Source organism: Neoarius graeffei, chromosome 10 (genome assembly GCF_027579695.1).
Source record: "Neoarius graeffei isolate fNeoGra1 chromosome 10, fNeoGra1.pri, whole genome shotgun sequence".
NCBI lineage: Eukaryota > Metazoa > Chordata > Actinopteri > Siluriformes > Ariidae > Neoarius > Neoarius graeffei.
In genome coordinates, this window is record NC_083578.1 from 63,467,148 (window position 1) to 63,481,660 (window position 14,513).

At 39.4% G+C, this 14,513-nt stretch overlaps 1 protein-coding gene across 4 annotated transcripts; it reads right to left on the reverse strand.

Moving 5' to 3' along the window:
• Positions 1–613: 613 nt before the first annotated feature.
• Positions 614–14,513, reverse strand: alas2 (aminolevulinate, delta-, synthase 2). 4 transcript variants are annotated; one of them, XM_060932071.1, is made up of 12 exons: positions 13,722–13,803; positions 12,560–12,711; positions 8,648–8,824; positions 6,572–6,757; positions 6,312–6,389; positions 5,983–6,205; positions 5,629–5,813; positions 5,036–5,215; positions 4,358–4,522; positions 3,995–4,263; positions 1,212–1,374; positions 614–1,028 (listed from the first exon to the last, which is right to left on the reverse strand). In XM_060932071.1, the coding sequence occupies exons 3-12, from the start codon at positions 8,811–8,813 to the stop codon at positions 865–867; spliced, it is 1,779 nt and encodes a 592-aa protein (XP_060788054.1). In that variant the 5' UTR covers positions 8,814–8,824; positions 12,560–12,711; positions 13,722–13,803; the 3' UTR covers positions 614–864. The 4 variants fall into 4 exon arrangements, with proteins under 4 accessions (XP_060788054.1, XP_060788056.1, XP_060788053.1 ...); XM_060932073.1 differs by having other exon boundaries at positions 12,534–12,711; XM_060932070.1 differs by lacking the exon at positions 12,560–12,711 and having other exon boundaries at positions 8,663–8,824; positions 13,722–14,513.

Here is a 14,513-nt window from a genome sequence, read left to right on the forward strand (position 1 = left end):
CATGCTCTGCATCATAATGTAATGCTCTGGATCTCATTGACACCATGTGTAATTATAAGGCTAATAGCATATGTTGTCCAATAAATTGACAGTATAGATTGGCCTCCTGTCTTTGGCCTCCTCTGTTGCTTCCATGCTTTCTACGGTGAAAATGACAAAGAACTACGACAGGTCAGCAGACTGATTTTTTTTTCTTTGAACGCCATAAGTTTTTTGACAGAAAATGTGATTAAACTACCAGAAAAAAATCATAGAAAAATCTATGCGTGACGGCTGCATGACCACCTACAAAAATGCTGTTGGGAGGGGCCTCGTCTTCCTTGAACATATTTCTAGTCATTCACAGTCTCTCTCTTTCTCTCTCTCGCTTCATTTTATTTTGACATGTGTTGTCGTGATATTAGCAAGTGAAAGATAATGTTTGCTGTTGCCTATATTTAGGCTGTAACCAAGACTGTTACATTCAAATTCAAGTCAAGTGTAGAAGAGACATAGATGGCACTTTATACAGACACATTTAGTACAGGACTATGCATGATCTGTACCTGATGAAAGGATTATGAATAAAAATCTAATATAAATAATACCAAATAAAATATTTCAATAAAAATAATTTCCATTAAAAGTGCCCATGTGCAGGTTTTTAATATGCAGAGGGGACACAGAATTAATATTCCATAATACGGTATACAATCCAAAAGCACCAAAGCCAGTAGGCTACTAATGATGTAACTGCAGGAGGCAGCAATATGTATGACAATGTAAAGAAGATATCTCAGCAGTTATAATTTTTTTCTTTAATAATGATGTCAGCTGGTTATACTGAATGTTGCTTTCCATCTCTTTTCCCTTTCATTTTTCTTATTATGCTGCAACTGTAATATATCTTGGTTCCATGCTGCCAAAGTAACTTTTCTCCCACTCGCTCATAAGGTCAAAGTGGTAGGGCCGGTCACAGAAAGTGCAGGAGGCTGTTGCAGGGGTATTGAGTGGCAGTCCAACTTCCTGCCAAACATCCACCAGTTTCTCTGTCGAAAAAAAAAATGGAGTGCACATAACCATTAAATATGTAAATCATTTAAGTCAAGACAAATCACAAACTCATATTTTTTAAATCTGGTGTGAATCATCGCCATTGAAATCTGTCCCTTTAGATCCTTATCTATAATTATAAGAAGCCAACTGACTGATATAATAACTGTCTCACTCACTCATGAAGTAGTCCATCATGATGGGGTTGTGGAAAGGGGATGGTGCCAAACGCAGTAGCTCTTCTCCACGTGGCACAGTCGGATAGTTTATCGCCTGTACATAGATGTTGTGTCTCTCCAGCAGAATGTCACACACTTTGGAGTTTTTCTCTGCATTTCCAACCTGTGATATTAATTCAAACAGATTTATTTTAAGCATAATTTCATTCCCATGTCTATATCATTGATAATTTTCATTTGGTTCAGCTAGAATGCTCTTTTTTTGAAAGCACTTTTAAAGTTATACAGCCTTTCGATTTCAAGATATTGGTGAAATTTAGTTCCCTCTGAAATTTGGCCATTGTGATATACATTTATTTCTCTCTCTCTCTCTCATTATCTCTAGCCGCTTTATCCTTCTACAGGGTCGCAGGCAAGCTGGAGCCTATCCCAGCTGACTATGGGCGAAAGGCGGGGTACACCCTGGACAAGTCGCCAGGTCATCACAGGGCTGACACATAGACACAGACAACCATTCACACTCACATTCACACCTACGGTCAATTTAGAGTCACCAGTTAACCTAACCTGCATGTCTTTGGACTGTGGGGGAAACCGGAGCACCCGGAGGAAACCCACGCGGACACGGGGAGAACATGCAAACTCCGCACAGAAAGGCCCTCGCCGGCCATGGGGCTCGAACCCAGGACCTTCTTGCTGTGAGGCAACAGTGCTAACCACTACACCACCGTGCCGCCTACATTTATTTCTGCAATATCTCAAATAAAGGCCATTCTGTGGCTGGGAAGTTATTTAATTTGAGGGGATTCCCTAGCAAATAGCATGGGTGTCAGGGAAAATTCCCCAGCAAAATAATTGGGTGTCAGGGAAAATTCTTTTTATGACCTAAACTTAAAAAATCTGAAAGGCAGTCTACCTTTAATCAATGAAAACACCTATTATCGCAAAGCAGCTTTACAGAAATGTGAATGGAGATTTAGATCCCGAATGAATAAGCTAGAGGAAGCAGTGGTAAGAAAAAACTCCCTGAGACAACATGAAGAAACCTTGAGGGGAAACAGACTCAAAATGCAACTCATCCACTTCCAGGAAACAGCAGACAGAAGAAGTATTACGTTTGCAGGGCACCATGCACACACATGTATGTGCAATTTAGTGTTGCTGCCTCTCTGGTTCAATCCTAAGCTCATCCATGTAGAGTTTCACATATTCTCAATATGTCCACTCCCAAAAAGGGTAGGTGGACTGGTTGCAATAATTTGCCCCATGTGCCCAAGGTGTTTTCCTTCCTTATACCCAGTGTTCCTGGGATAGAGCCAACCTAGCCCTGACCAAGACCAGTAACTGAAGATGAATGAAAGGCTGAATGATGGTATACATACAGTATTAAGGCCCGGTCCCACTGCACTTACGGATGCAAAGAGGATGTAAAACGTAAAAAAATCTTTGCCATCCGTTGGAAAACGCTATGCATCCGTTGTGTACTCATTGCATACGTGCTTCATACGCTTTATCCATCGAGCATCCGTCCACTGTGATTTCATCCGCGCAAAAAGTTTTGAGCTGCACAAAACTTTTAGAACGGATGAACTTTCCGTCATGTACGATGTAAATCCGCGACATATACGAGCAACAAACGTTCTATGTCCGTTATCATCCGTTAAACGTCTGCTGTATCCTCTCTGCATCCTCTGGGCATCCTCACAACTCACATCCGCTGCAGCTGAAAACGGAAAGAGGGAGGAAAGATAAGGTACATGAAACGTCTATTCATCGTTAGTAGCACGGAAATAGAAAGGATGTAAGCGTATGCATCTCGTATATAAAGTATTCAAAACGGACAAAGCGTTTATATCTGGAATGTATCTCGTATATTTAGGATGTCTGGAGTATGTCTAGAGTATGTAGAAGGACACCTAGCGGACAATCGATATTTTGTATAAAAAGGGGGAGAAAATCATCTAGTAGTAGAGATGTATCGATGTAGCCGCCAGCACGTCTTTCCGCTTTATGCTGACGGCGTGCGTGCTGCATCCCTTTATATCCGCGGAGCAGACGCAATTCATACCCCCCGCATGCGCAGTGAACGGTCTGCATCCGATATACATCCGCGCAACATCCCCTTTGTTTCCGTTAGGCGTACGTGATGCATCCCCTTCATCCGCTAGGCATCCGCTCTTTCTGCTATGCATCCGCTTCTCAGTTATCACCGGTAACCCCTTCGGAGCTGTCATCCACTTCCATCCGCTTTCATCCACTAGGCTTCCTATGAACATGCGTTTAACATCCCCGCTATATACTACCCACGTCCGTTCTTTTCTGTTCTGTTTTCGCAAATTTTCGCCAATTTTGTCCATTTCTGGAGCGGATGAAAATGGATAGCGCCACCCCTGAAATTTTGCTCGTCTGCTGTGTCCTTTTTGCATACGTTTTGTGTCCATCGGCCAGTGGGACCGGGCCTTTACATCAGAGCAAGCCTGCTATGCATAATGCACAGGTCTGGGGCAAACCATACATTTTTAATCAATAGGCCTATTCTACATGAGGTTTATTTTAGGTTTTCTTTGCTCGCAACAAACCTATTTCATCTTATTTGCTATTCATCAAGCCTGTTATAACTTACAATAGGTGTGTTCTAAAAAAATGAAAAATGTGGGCAGAATTGCGGATCTGAGAATCTCCATACTAAAAACAACAATAGACAGATACAGTTCTGTCCTAACTTACTGTAAATGTGGTGGTAATGATTATAGTCTTTGTAGTTCAGATACATTGGCACTAACCCGTATGGGGATAATGTGACTTGGGCAATTGATGACAGGCAGACCTGCATCCAACAAAAGCTGCCTCATGTGTTTGACATTTCTCTGGTGAGCTCGGCGCAGAGCCTGACCCTCTGAGCTCATCAGAACTCGTACAGACTCCAGAGCTCCAGCCAGCACCATGGGAGGCAGTGAAGTGGTGAAGATGAAGCCTGCTGCATAGGATCGCACTGTGTCCACCAGTGCAGCAGTGCTAGCTATGTAGCCCCCGATGCAGCCAAATGCCTTACCTGCACACATACAAGAATTCAAAAAGAAAATGAAATGGAATTTATTTTTCAAAGTAAAAACAAAATTGAAATGTAAATATTAAGTCTTTCTTACCCAGTGTACCAGAGACTATATCAATCTTGTGCATGACGCCATCTCTCTCACCAACCCCTGCTCCATGTGATCCATACAGGCCTACTGCATGAACCTCATCCACAAAGGTGAGAGCACCATATTTGTGTGCAACATCACACAACTCCTCCAGGGGGCAGATAGCTCCTAAGATTAACAAACAAACAAACAAACAAACAAACAAACAAATGTGTTCAACTGAATGAATGAAGTAGGTGTTCATTTACAAACCTGGTCTTGAGGAATTTTCCGTATTGACATATGGGCATTTGTTCTTAACCTTTTATCTTGGAAAATATGGTCTTTGTCTTGACCAACAGTTTGTAAAAATAAAGTTTGTATTGTCTTCTAGTAGTAATCAAATTATTTACCCAAATCTATTTGTCCAGAATGATATTAAAGTAAAAGTTTGCCCTCAGAAAGGATTTGATCATTTTCAGTCTTCATTTTGACTCTTAATTCTCACGTTTATTTTTCAGTCTCACTCGACCTTGATTTGTCTTCGTTCCATTAAGTCTAGGTCCTGACTTGTTTTTAGCCACTCCTGGTCCTGGATTTGTTTTGGACTTGACAGTGGTGCCCTTGACTAACAGCCCTAACAGATATATTTCTTACTACAGTTGCTTGTAATTTTTTTTACAGTATAAAATGTTCACTCACCATCCATGGAGTGCACTGTCTCAAATGCCACAATCTTAGGTGTCCTTGGATCAGAGCGACTGAGCAGCTCTTCTAGATGTCTTGCATCATTGTGCCGGAAGATGAAACGTTTGGCTCCACTGTTCCTGATGCCCTGAATCATGGAGGCATGGTTCCCCATGTCTGAATAGATCTCACAGCCTAAACAGATGTGTTAGAGAGCAATTATATGTTATTTATAAGATGATGAAATAAAACTCAACAGATACCTTTAATATGTAGTCAGCACTGTTAAAAAAAGAAATTGCTTTAAGGTACAGTTAATTTCTATGCCTGTAATAATTGTATCATGTTAAAGATACATTAGAAAAATAGAGTTTCTGATCCAAAAATGATTTCCCTGGGACAGAACAGAGTTGATCAGCTTTGCCTAATTTACTTGGCAAATCATGACAGACACATAGATTGAAAACAAGAGATGAGGTTGGTTGGGAATAAGGGATGAGATGGCTCTTCTGTGCTTTAATTGCATTTGCAGCAGAGACCAAAAAAAATTTTTAAGTGTTCCTTTAAGCCAGTGAAAATGGAACTGTATGTGGTGTATCAGTGATTACCTGGAAGCAGTTTTGCCAAAGTGAAGAGGGTGGAATCATTGGCGACAAAGCATGACGAGAAGACAAGGGCTGCATCTTTTTGGTGAAGAAGAGCCAGTTCTTTTTCAAGAGCCACATGGTAGTAACTTGTCCCAGAAATATTCCTGGTGCCACCTGCTCCTGCACCATGTTTTTCCAAAACGTCCCTGGGATGCAGGTTATATATGCACATTGTTTGCATGTATATTTGCACAATAAATTAGCTATATACCTGTGATAAACTGAGCAGCTACATGAAAAACATGCTCTTTGAGTTCATTACTGTGAATCTAAAAGCATAGTTTAGATTCTTATCAAGAACCATTAGGAGCTGACCATATTGCTTTAATGACGCGTGGATGGCGACTCATGCCCAAGTAGTCATTGCTGCACCACACAGACACCTGTGAGCCAAGGCGTCCTGGAACAGAATAATCCTCAGCAAAGGGAAAAACTTCTGCAAACCGATTCACTGTCTTAAAGACACGGTAGGTGTGGTCATTCCTCTTCTCAATGATCTTTTGGGTGAAGAAGTCATCATAATCAAAACTGGATCCAACTGAGTGTGAAGGAAAAGGAAGTGAATATCATCACAATTTAACAACAGCACATTTTGACATATGGCATTATATTTGTTGTTTGAAGAAACCATGATATACACAAACCAATGTTGTCCTTGAGAAGGTGGGATGGGTGAGATGATTGAAAGCCCTGTAAGCCACTAAACACAGAACTCACTGTTCCTACAGAGATAGGAGAAGAGCAAGGATGATAAATATGTATGCTAAAATTAATTACAATATAGCTGTTGATGTACTGTAATTCAAGTATGCTATTATTACATTACACCTCCTTTGTGTTTCAATATATCATATTCAATAAAGTGCAGACTGAAATCATTGCAGTGTAAAAGCGGCAGTTTCACCTGAAGTGACCTCCTCCTCCTTTGAAATAGGAGGCAGCTCTGAGTGGATGTCCTCCTGAACTTGAGGGCTGGCTTTAACTAGTCCAATCTTAGTGGATACAAAGGGACAGGTCTTGGTCTTGGACACAGCAACCTGAGCAGCAGATATAGCCAAGGAACGTTTGGCTTCCTTATGTGGCAGCAGGTCTACACAGGAAAAAATACTTCAGACATGAGTTATGTATAGCTTTGCACAAAATAAACAGAATTGACTGGATGTAAAATATGTAAAGTACATCTAAAAATAATTTTTAAAAACAGTGGGGTTAGAAGTCTTTAGTTTCAAAGTAAAATAAAAAAGCCAAAGTAATTCTCTAAACTTAAACCCTTTTAACCATTTTTATGAGAATATTCATCTCATCTCATTATCTCTAGCCGCTTTATCCTGTTCTACAGGGTCGCAGGCAAGCTGGAGCCTATCCCAGCTGACTATGGGCGAAAGGCGGGGTACACCCTGGACAAGTCGCCAGGTCATCACAGGGCTGACACATAGACACAGACAACCATTCACACTCACATTCACACCTACGGTCAATTTAGAGTCACCAGTTAACCTAACCTGCATGTCTTTGGACTGTGGGGGAAACCGGAGCACCCGGAGGAAACCCACGCAGACACGGGGAGAACATGCAAACTCCGCACAGAAAGGCCCTCGCCGGCCACAGGGCTCGAACCCGGACCTTCTTGCTGTGAGGCAACAGCGCTAACCACTACACCACCGTGCCGCCCATGAGAATATTAAAATTCATTATTATTATTATTATTATTAGTAGTAGTAGTAGTAGTAGTACATTGTCAGAAATAGGGGTACAGGAGGAGTCCATTTCTGTCTCCCAGGGTACAGTCTACACTAATGTACCCTCAAGGGATCATTATTGGACTTCAAGGTAGCTATGTGTACCTTTGTAGGGTCAAAAAGGTACATACTTTATATGTTCCCAAGCAGTATATAAAGGGTACGAATAAATACCTTAGAGGGTACTGGCCCAGTGACAAGCCATTGTGCCCCTAAAAGTACAATAATTAACAGTTATTCCATGAAATTGAGTCATACATGAACTGATAGCTGAGTTGGCTATAAGCCATGTATGACAAGATTGAGTAGAATAACTGTTTTATTCTATCCACATCCACTGGATTTTGAGAAACAGAGCATTTTTATTTTTAGTTTTTACAAAGTTGATAAATAAATACTTTATACAAAATGGCTGACAAAATCATTTCTGTTTCGAATACAAATAAACTGGCGAAGTGACAGTAATTTGTGAAAAATGCAATATAAATAATTCTTGAAAAATGAAAATGATACGTTCTTACCATCAAATACTTTTATTCCATATTTTGTTGCTTTTTTTTGTATTTTGGAGGTTTTCTTCTTTGTCTTCTTTTGGGTTTTTTGGTGGTTGGCAAAGGTATATTACCACCACTGACTGGGCTGGAGTGTGTGTGTGTGTGTGTGTGTGGTGGTGGTGGGGCTATATTCTTTTAGCTATTTCTGTTTCTTTTAAATACTTGATAATTTTGGGGGTTTTGTTTTTGAGTAGCTTTTATTTCATCCTCGGTTGGTTTAGCAACACGCTCTGCCATTTTGTTTTTCTCTACTCACGGTATATGAGCTGATAGCCTAATAGTAGAGTAGTCAATCAGAGCGCGCTATTGCTCATATCCAGTGAATGTGGATAGAATAATTAGCTGTTATAGTTGTTAGTTTTAGATTAGATGTAGCCTATATAGCTAAACAGACAACATTTAGTCAACTGAACAATAGTCTATGGAAAAAGCAGTATTTTCTGTGGTATAAAACATTTTATTACAAATAATCAATAGGTTTTCTAATGTTAGCTACCAAAAAAGTAAGTAATAGGCTACGACAGAATGTTTCTCTAAACGAGACATCAGGATCCGGGGATTTACTATAACACCGTGCGTGCGACCACTGTGGCGTTTTCTCGTGCTGTTTGCTGTTGCGCACGCCCAAGTAAATAGCACCATGACTGGAAGTGTCTTACTTCATTCTCTTGTAGGTCCTACAATCACCTTTTTGCATTCTACCTTTTTCATCCTGACTCTGAGTGGACTGTACGGTGATGCGGCGGGCAATGACAGGGCATCGGTCAGCCATCCCCAAAAATCCCCCCATATGTCTGAGCGCTGGGCCCGGAGCAGACTTGAGGAATGGACAGTGATGCAGAAAGGCAGACATGACTTCACCAGCTGATGGGAGAGGAATGAGAAGAGTCAGTTATATTTAGCCACAGTGAGAGATACAACAAAACACCTGACAGAAAAAAAAGAAAAAAAATTGGAATTCATTTTAATTCTTTGTAGCACCAATAACATGCTTCTTCTATGATATCACTGAGGGATCATATTGGGCAACTTCATTTCAAGGTATGTAGGTCTTGCTACCTTTTCAAGACCTTAGAATATTTTTAGAAGCAATTTTCATTTTTAATTTAAAATAATTTTTGTTATTGTTTATTTGTTTGGCTAAAAAGACGTAAATGCTATAAATATATTATTTAAAATCCACTGAACATACAGTATTAGCTATGTTTTACATGAACATACTCATTAAAAATATGAAAAAAAATTAAAGTTTTATCTTGTTGAAGGATACAATTTACGACTCAATAAATTCGTATCTTTTTTCTTGATCCAAATAGTTCCAGATGACCTAGTACTTTAATTCTGGTATTTTCTTTTAGCTTGTAGCAAAAAACACAACAATACAGGGTTAGTCAAAATGATGTTAACACTAATAGATTATTTTTTCTCCTGAATGTGTGGTGCGCCGTGACCGCTGCTGGTGTAATTGGGCCCTACTTTTTTGACACCCCAACAGTGACATCAGACGTCTACTTACAGATGGTGCAGCAGTACGCCATTGATGAACTTCCACTACAGATCCAGTTGGTTTCTACCATTTAACACAGGTGGACAGTAACGAAGTACATTTACTTGAGTACTGTACTTAAGTTCACTTTTTGAGTATCTGTACTGTACTTGAGTATTTTTTTTTTAATTTATGACTTTAACTTCACTACTTTTGAAAGGCAAATATTGTACTTTTCACTCCACTACATTTCTATCAAGGTCCTCGTTACTCATTACTATGAAACAGCTTTGAAAGTGGATGTTTTTCCTTTTCTAAAACATGATTGGTTTTTTTCGCAGGTGACACTGAGACAGCCTATCAGTAATCACTAGGGTCATGCCCATACACTGTATAAAATCAAGTTCAATGACTTCTCAGCAGCATTATTTGAACACGATCAGTTGATGGCAGAATGGAAGGAAGCAGTTCTTCTGGGGAATGCACACACCTACGGCCATACCTAGAACCCATGTTTCAGTTTTCTGAAAGGATTAAAGATTCGTTTTGTTTTAAATGTTTGCTTTGTTTGCTGAAAATGAACCACATCACGGCCTACAAAAACTCGCCGTCCAACCTGTGGAAGCATCTTGAGGTATATAAAAGTTTTATTCCAAGAGAAAGCTTGCAACAAAGTTGTCTGTGCTTTTAGAGCTAGCGATAATGTTGCAATAGCTATGCAGTCTGGTTAGTCAAATGACTTTCTATGGATTTGCCCGCCAAGATGCCGTAGCCTTGTCCACGGCTAACGTTAACACATAGTTAATTAACTTGGACACTGTTAGTTAGCATGTAAAAATGGAGTTACGCTAACATGAATAACGTTAACTTATCTGGTCCTTTCAAAAATAGGTTTTAGCATAATCTTGCCAAATAAACAAAATGTAGAAATCTTTATTTTCTATTAGCGTTAGCTATCCAATATGATTTCAAGTTTGAAGAGAGTTTGCTAGTCAGGTGGAGTTTCCCTGACCAGCTAGCTTAACGGTAAATCACCATGATGGCACAGCATGCGTTCATTTTGTGAATTCACATTTCTGTCTTTGGTAATGGCATTAGGTTTTGTAAGCATTGTGTCAATAATACAACGATGCACTGACAGAAAATGCACTTTTAATACTTAAGTATTTTTAAAAGCAAGTACTTCAGTACTTTGACTTAAGTAAAAAATTTGACTGTACAACTTTCACTTGTATCAGAGTAACATTTGACCAGTGGGATCTGTACTTTGACTTAAGTAATGAAGTTGGGTACAACCCCAATTCCAAAAAAGTTGGGACAAAGTACAAATGATAAATAAAAATGGAATGCACTGATGTGGAAGTTTCAAAATTCCATATTTTATTCAGAATAGAACATAGATGACATATCAAATGTTTAAACTGAGAAAATGTATCATTTAAAGAGAAAAATTAGGTGATTTTAAATTTCATGACAATAACACATCTCAAAAAAGTTGGGACAAGGCCATGTTTACCACTGTGAGACATCCCCTTTTCTCATTACAACAGTCTGTAAACGTCTGGGGACTGAGGAGACAAGTTACTCAAGTTTAGGGATAGGAATGTTAACCCATTCTTGTCTAATGTAGGATTCTAGTTGCTCGACTGTCTCAGGTCTTTTTTGTCGTATCTTCCGTTTTATGATGCGCCAAATGTTTTCTATGGGTGAAAGATCTGGACTGCAGGCTGGCCAGTTCAGTACCCGGACCCTTCTTCTACGCAGCCATGATGCTGTAATTGATGCAGTATGTGGTTTGGCATTGTCATGTTGGAAAATGCAAGGTCTTCCCTGAAAGAGACGTCGTCTGGATGGGAGCATATGTTGCTCTAGAACCTGGATATACCTTTCAGCATTGATGGTGTCTTTCCAGATGTGTAAGCTGCCCATGCCACACGCACTAATGCAACCCCATACCATCAGAGATGCAGGTTTCTGAACTGAGCGCTGATAACAACTTGGGTCGTCCTTCTCCTCTTTAGTCCGAATGACACGGCGTCCCTGATTTCCATAAAGAACTTCAAATTTTGATTTGTCTGACCACAGAACAACACTTTGCCACAGTCCATTTTAAATGAGCCTTGGCCCGGAGAAGACGTCTGCGCTTCTGGATCGTGTTTAGATACGGCTTCTTCTTTGAACTATAGAGTTTTAGCTGGCAACGGCAGATGGCACGGTGAATTGTGTTCACAGATAATGTTCTCTGGAAATATTCCTGAGCCCATTTTGTGATTTCCAATATAGAAGCATGCCTGTATGTGATGCAGTGTCGTCTAAGGGCCCGAAGATCACGGGCACCCAGTATGGTTTTCCGGCCTTGACCCTTACGCACAGAGATTCTTCCAGATTCTCTGAATCTTTTGATGATATTATGCACTGTAGATGATGATATGTTCAAACTCTTTGCAATTTTACACTGTCGAACTCCTTTCTGATATTGCTCCACTATTTGTTGCCATAGAATTAAGGGGATTGGTGATCCTCTTCCCATCTTTACTTCTGAGAGCCGCTGCCACTCCAAGATGCTCTTTTTATACCCAGTCATGTTAATGACCTATTGCCAATTGACCTAATGAGTTGCAATTTGATCCTCCAGCTGTTCCTTTTTTGTACCTTTAACTTTTCCAGCCTCTTATTGCCCCTGTCCCAACTTTTTTGAGATGTGTTGCTGTCATGAAATTTCAAATGAGCCAATATTTGGCATGAAATTTCAAAATGTCTCACTTTCGACATTTGATATGTTGTCTATGTTCTATTGTGAATACAATATCAGTTTTTGAGATTTGTAAATTATTGTATTCCGTTTTTATTTACAATTTGTACTTTGTCCCAACTTTTTTGGAATCGGGGTTGTACTTTGTCCACCTCTGCCATTTAAGTGTTAACATAATTTTGACTAACCTTGTAATAAAAAGCACTAGCTATTATATGCAATACACACAACTGAGAGTGCATATCTGTGTTAAGCAAACACATTAATGCCCACCACCCTTCCATGGCCTTAAAAAAAAAAAGTGGCACGCTTTCCATGCAAAGCTGTTGGCCTACATGGTGTATCCTAAAGCTGGGCTCACTCTGACTGCGCCTGAGGCTGTGGGTGTGGTGTGGAAGCGCCCATTTATCAGCCTCGCACACGCTCACGCTCTTCTTCACTCCCTGTGCTGAACAGCGTCAGATAGCCGTCACAGCACCGATAACCAGCACGTCACATTCTTTATCATCATCCCTGAATAAAGAAGGATTTATTATCTCAATAATACTAGGAATTTGCAATAAACACTGCAGCTAATAATTTATTTGTACACCTGACGCAGACGAATTTATATTGATAGACTTTTCCTTCTTAATTTCAACTAGATACCTTAGTTACAATTTAGGGGCACACAAGTCTCTAAATTAAAAACTGAATAGAAATGAATGTGTCATATGTGAATGTGTGAATGTAGATACTTAAACATTATTCAGTAAAAAAACAAAACAAAAAAACCAAATAAAATATAGCATAGCTTTTACATATGCTGCTTTGCCTGCGAATTTTGATATCCTCCTAATTTAATACCGACACCAAGTGCTTAAATATATTCAGTGCTTAAATATCTTGTACTTGGCAGCAGCTCTTTACAGTCTTGGTGGTAAAAGATCAGTCTTGTGCTACTGTGTTTTACTGTTGTGGGTTTAAGTCATCACTTATCAATCTGCCAAATCAGATAAGAAACATAAACATAACGAGAACACTGAGCTTATATACTTGCCTGTATATTTATTAATACTTGTACTAATATCAATATCAACAGCAGCAGCAACAATACTACTACTACTACTACTACTACTACTACTAATAATAATAATAATAATAATACCTTTTAAAATGGCATTTTTCATTTTCAACATCTAAAATCGCATTACACATAAAAGAATAAAAGGCCAAAATGATATATTTGTTGTATGAGTATTGCATATATTTATAGGCAGAGGCTACTGTTGTGACATTCAATTCAATATGCATACAATAGTTATTTGTATTAGCCGATATATTTACTCTATATGTAGCTCTATATATAGAGGTAGTAAAATATTGACCTGTAGAAGGGGCGTTTTAAACGTTTTAAAACCCTAAATTTATTTTATTTTTAAAAGAGACTTTAGGTACTCAAAAATTAACAAGAAATATTATTACAGAAAATGTGTCTACTGTGCACTATATCTTGATATATAAGACAACGAATAGTCTCCTACCTGTTGACCTGCACTGAGGACGAACTTCTGAACATGAGCAAATGCGACAGTTCACTAGACCGAGTGTGAAGGGGATTGAGCTCAATAAGTGCAGTTTCTGGGTCCGCCCTCTCAGCATCATACCGTCAACCCACTGATACACTTCACTGCCCAGAGGCGTACCAGTGCTGGGGAGGTGTTTGGGGCCCTGTACAAAAGAGAGACTTAAAGGCAGTTTAATGACCATTACAAATGTTTATTCCAATGGTTAACACAGAGAGAGAGAGAGAGAGAGAGAGAGAGAGAGAGAGAGAGAGAGAGAGCAGCTGATTATATACATGTCAAAGAGGATGCTTTATGCAGTAATTGCGCTACATTGATGTCTATAAGAGGTTAACAGTCAAAACTCATCATTATGATTCCTCCTTTAAAAGTGTTTAATCACGTTTGGGATTTTCCCGTTTCTATTTGAAAGCTACTGGTAACCCAACTATCCTCTGAACATAGGGGTGGAAAGGGGGCAGCTGTTTTTACACAGGAGGTGAAAGAAAAAGGTACATCTGGTTTTATAAAGTATCATTTCCCATTATTGCATGTTAATTTAATGATTTTCAGTGGATCTGTAAAAAAGGTATATTATTCCCCACGGCTTTGGCTACTGAAGTTGGCAAGATTGGGTGACAGTTCATTCATTAATTCATTTTCAGTATCTTGGTCAGGGTCACTGAGGGTCCAGAGCCTATAGGCAGAACATAGGTACAAATAATAATCTCATCTCATTATCTCTAGCCACTTTATCCTGTTCTACAGGGT

Coding starts and splice junctions, on each gene's coding strand:
- alas2 (XM_060932069.1), bottom strand. CDS start 13,947: ATGGTCATTAAACTGCCTTTAAGTCTCTCTTTTGTACAGGGCCCCAAA. Junction 6,758..8,647: donor AAAAGGTAGAATGCAAAAAG/GTGATTGTAGGA, acceptor TTTCCTGTGTAG/ACCTGCTGCCACATAAGGAA. Junction 5,216..5,628: donor TTTGGCAAAACTGCTTCCAG/GTAATCACTGAT, acceptor ACATCTGTTTAG/GCTGTGAGATCTATTCAGAC.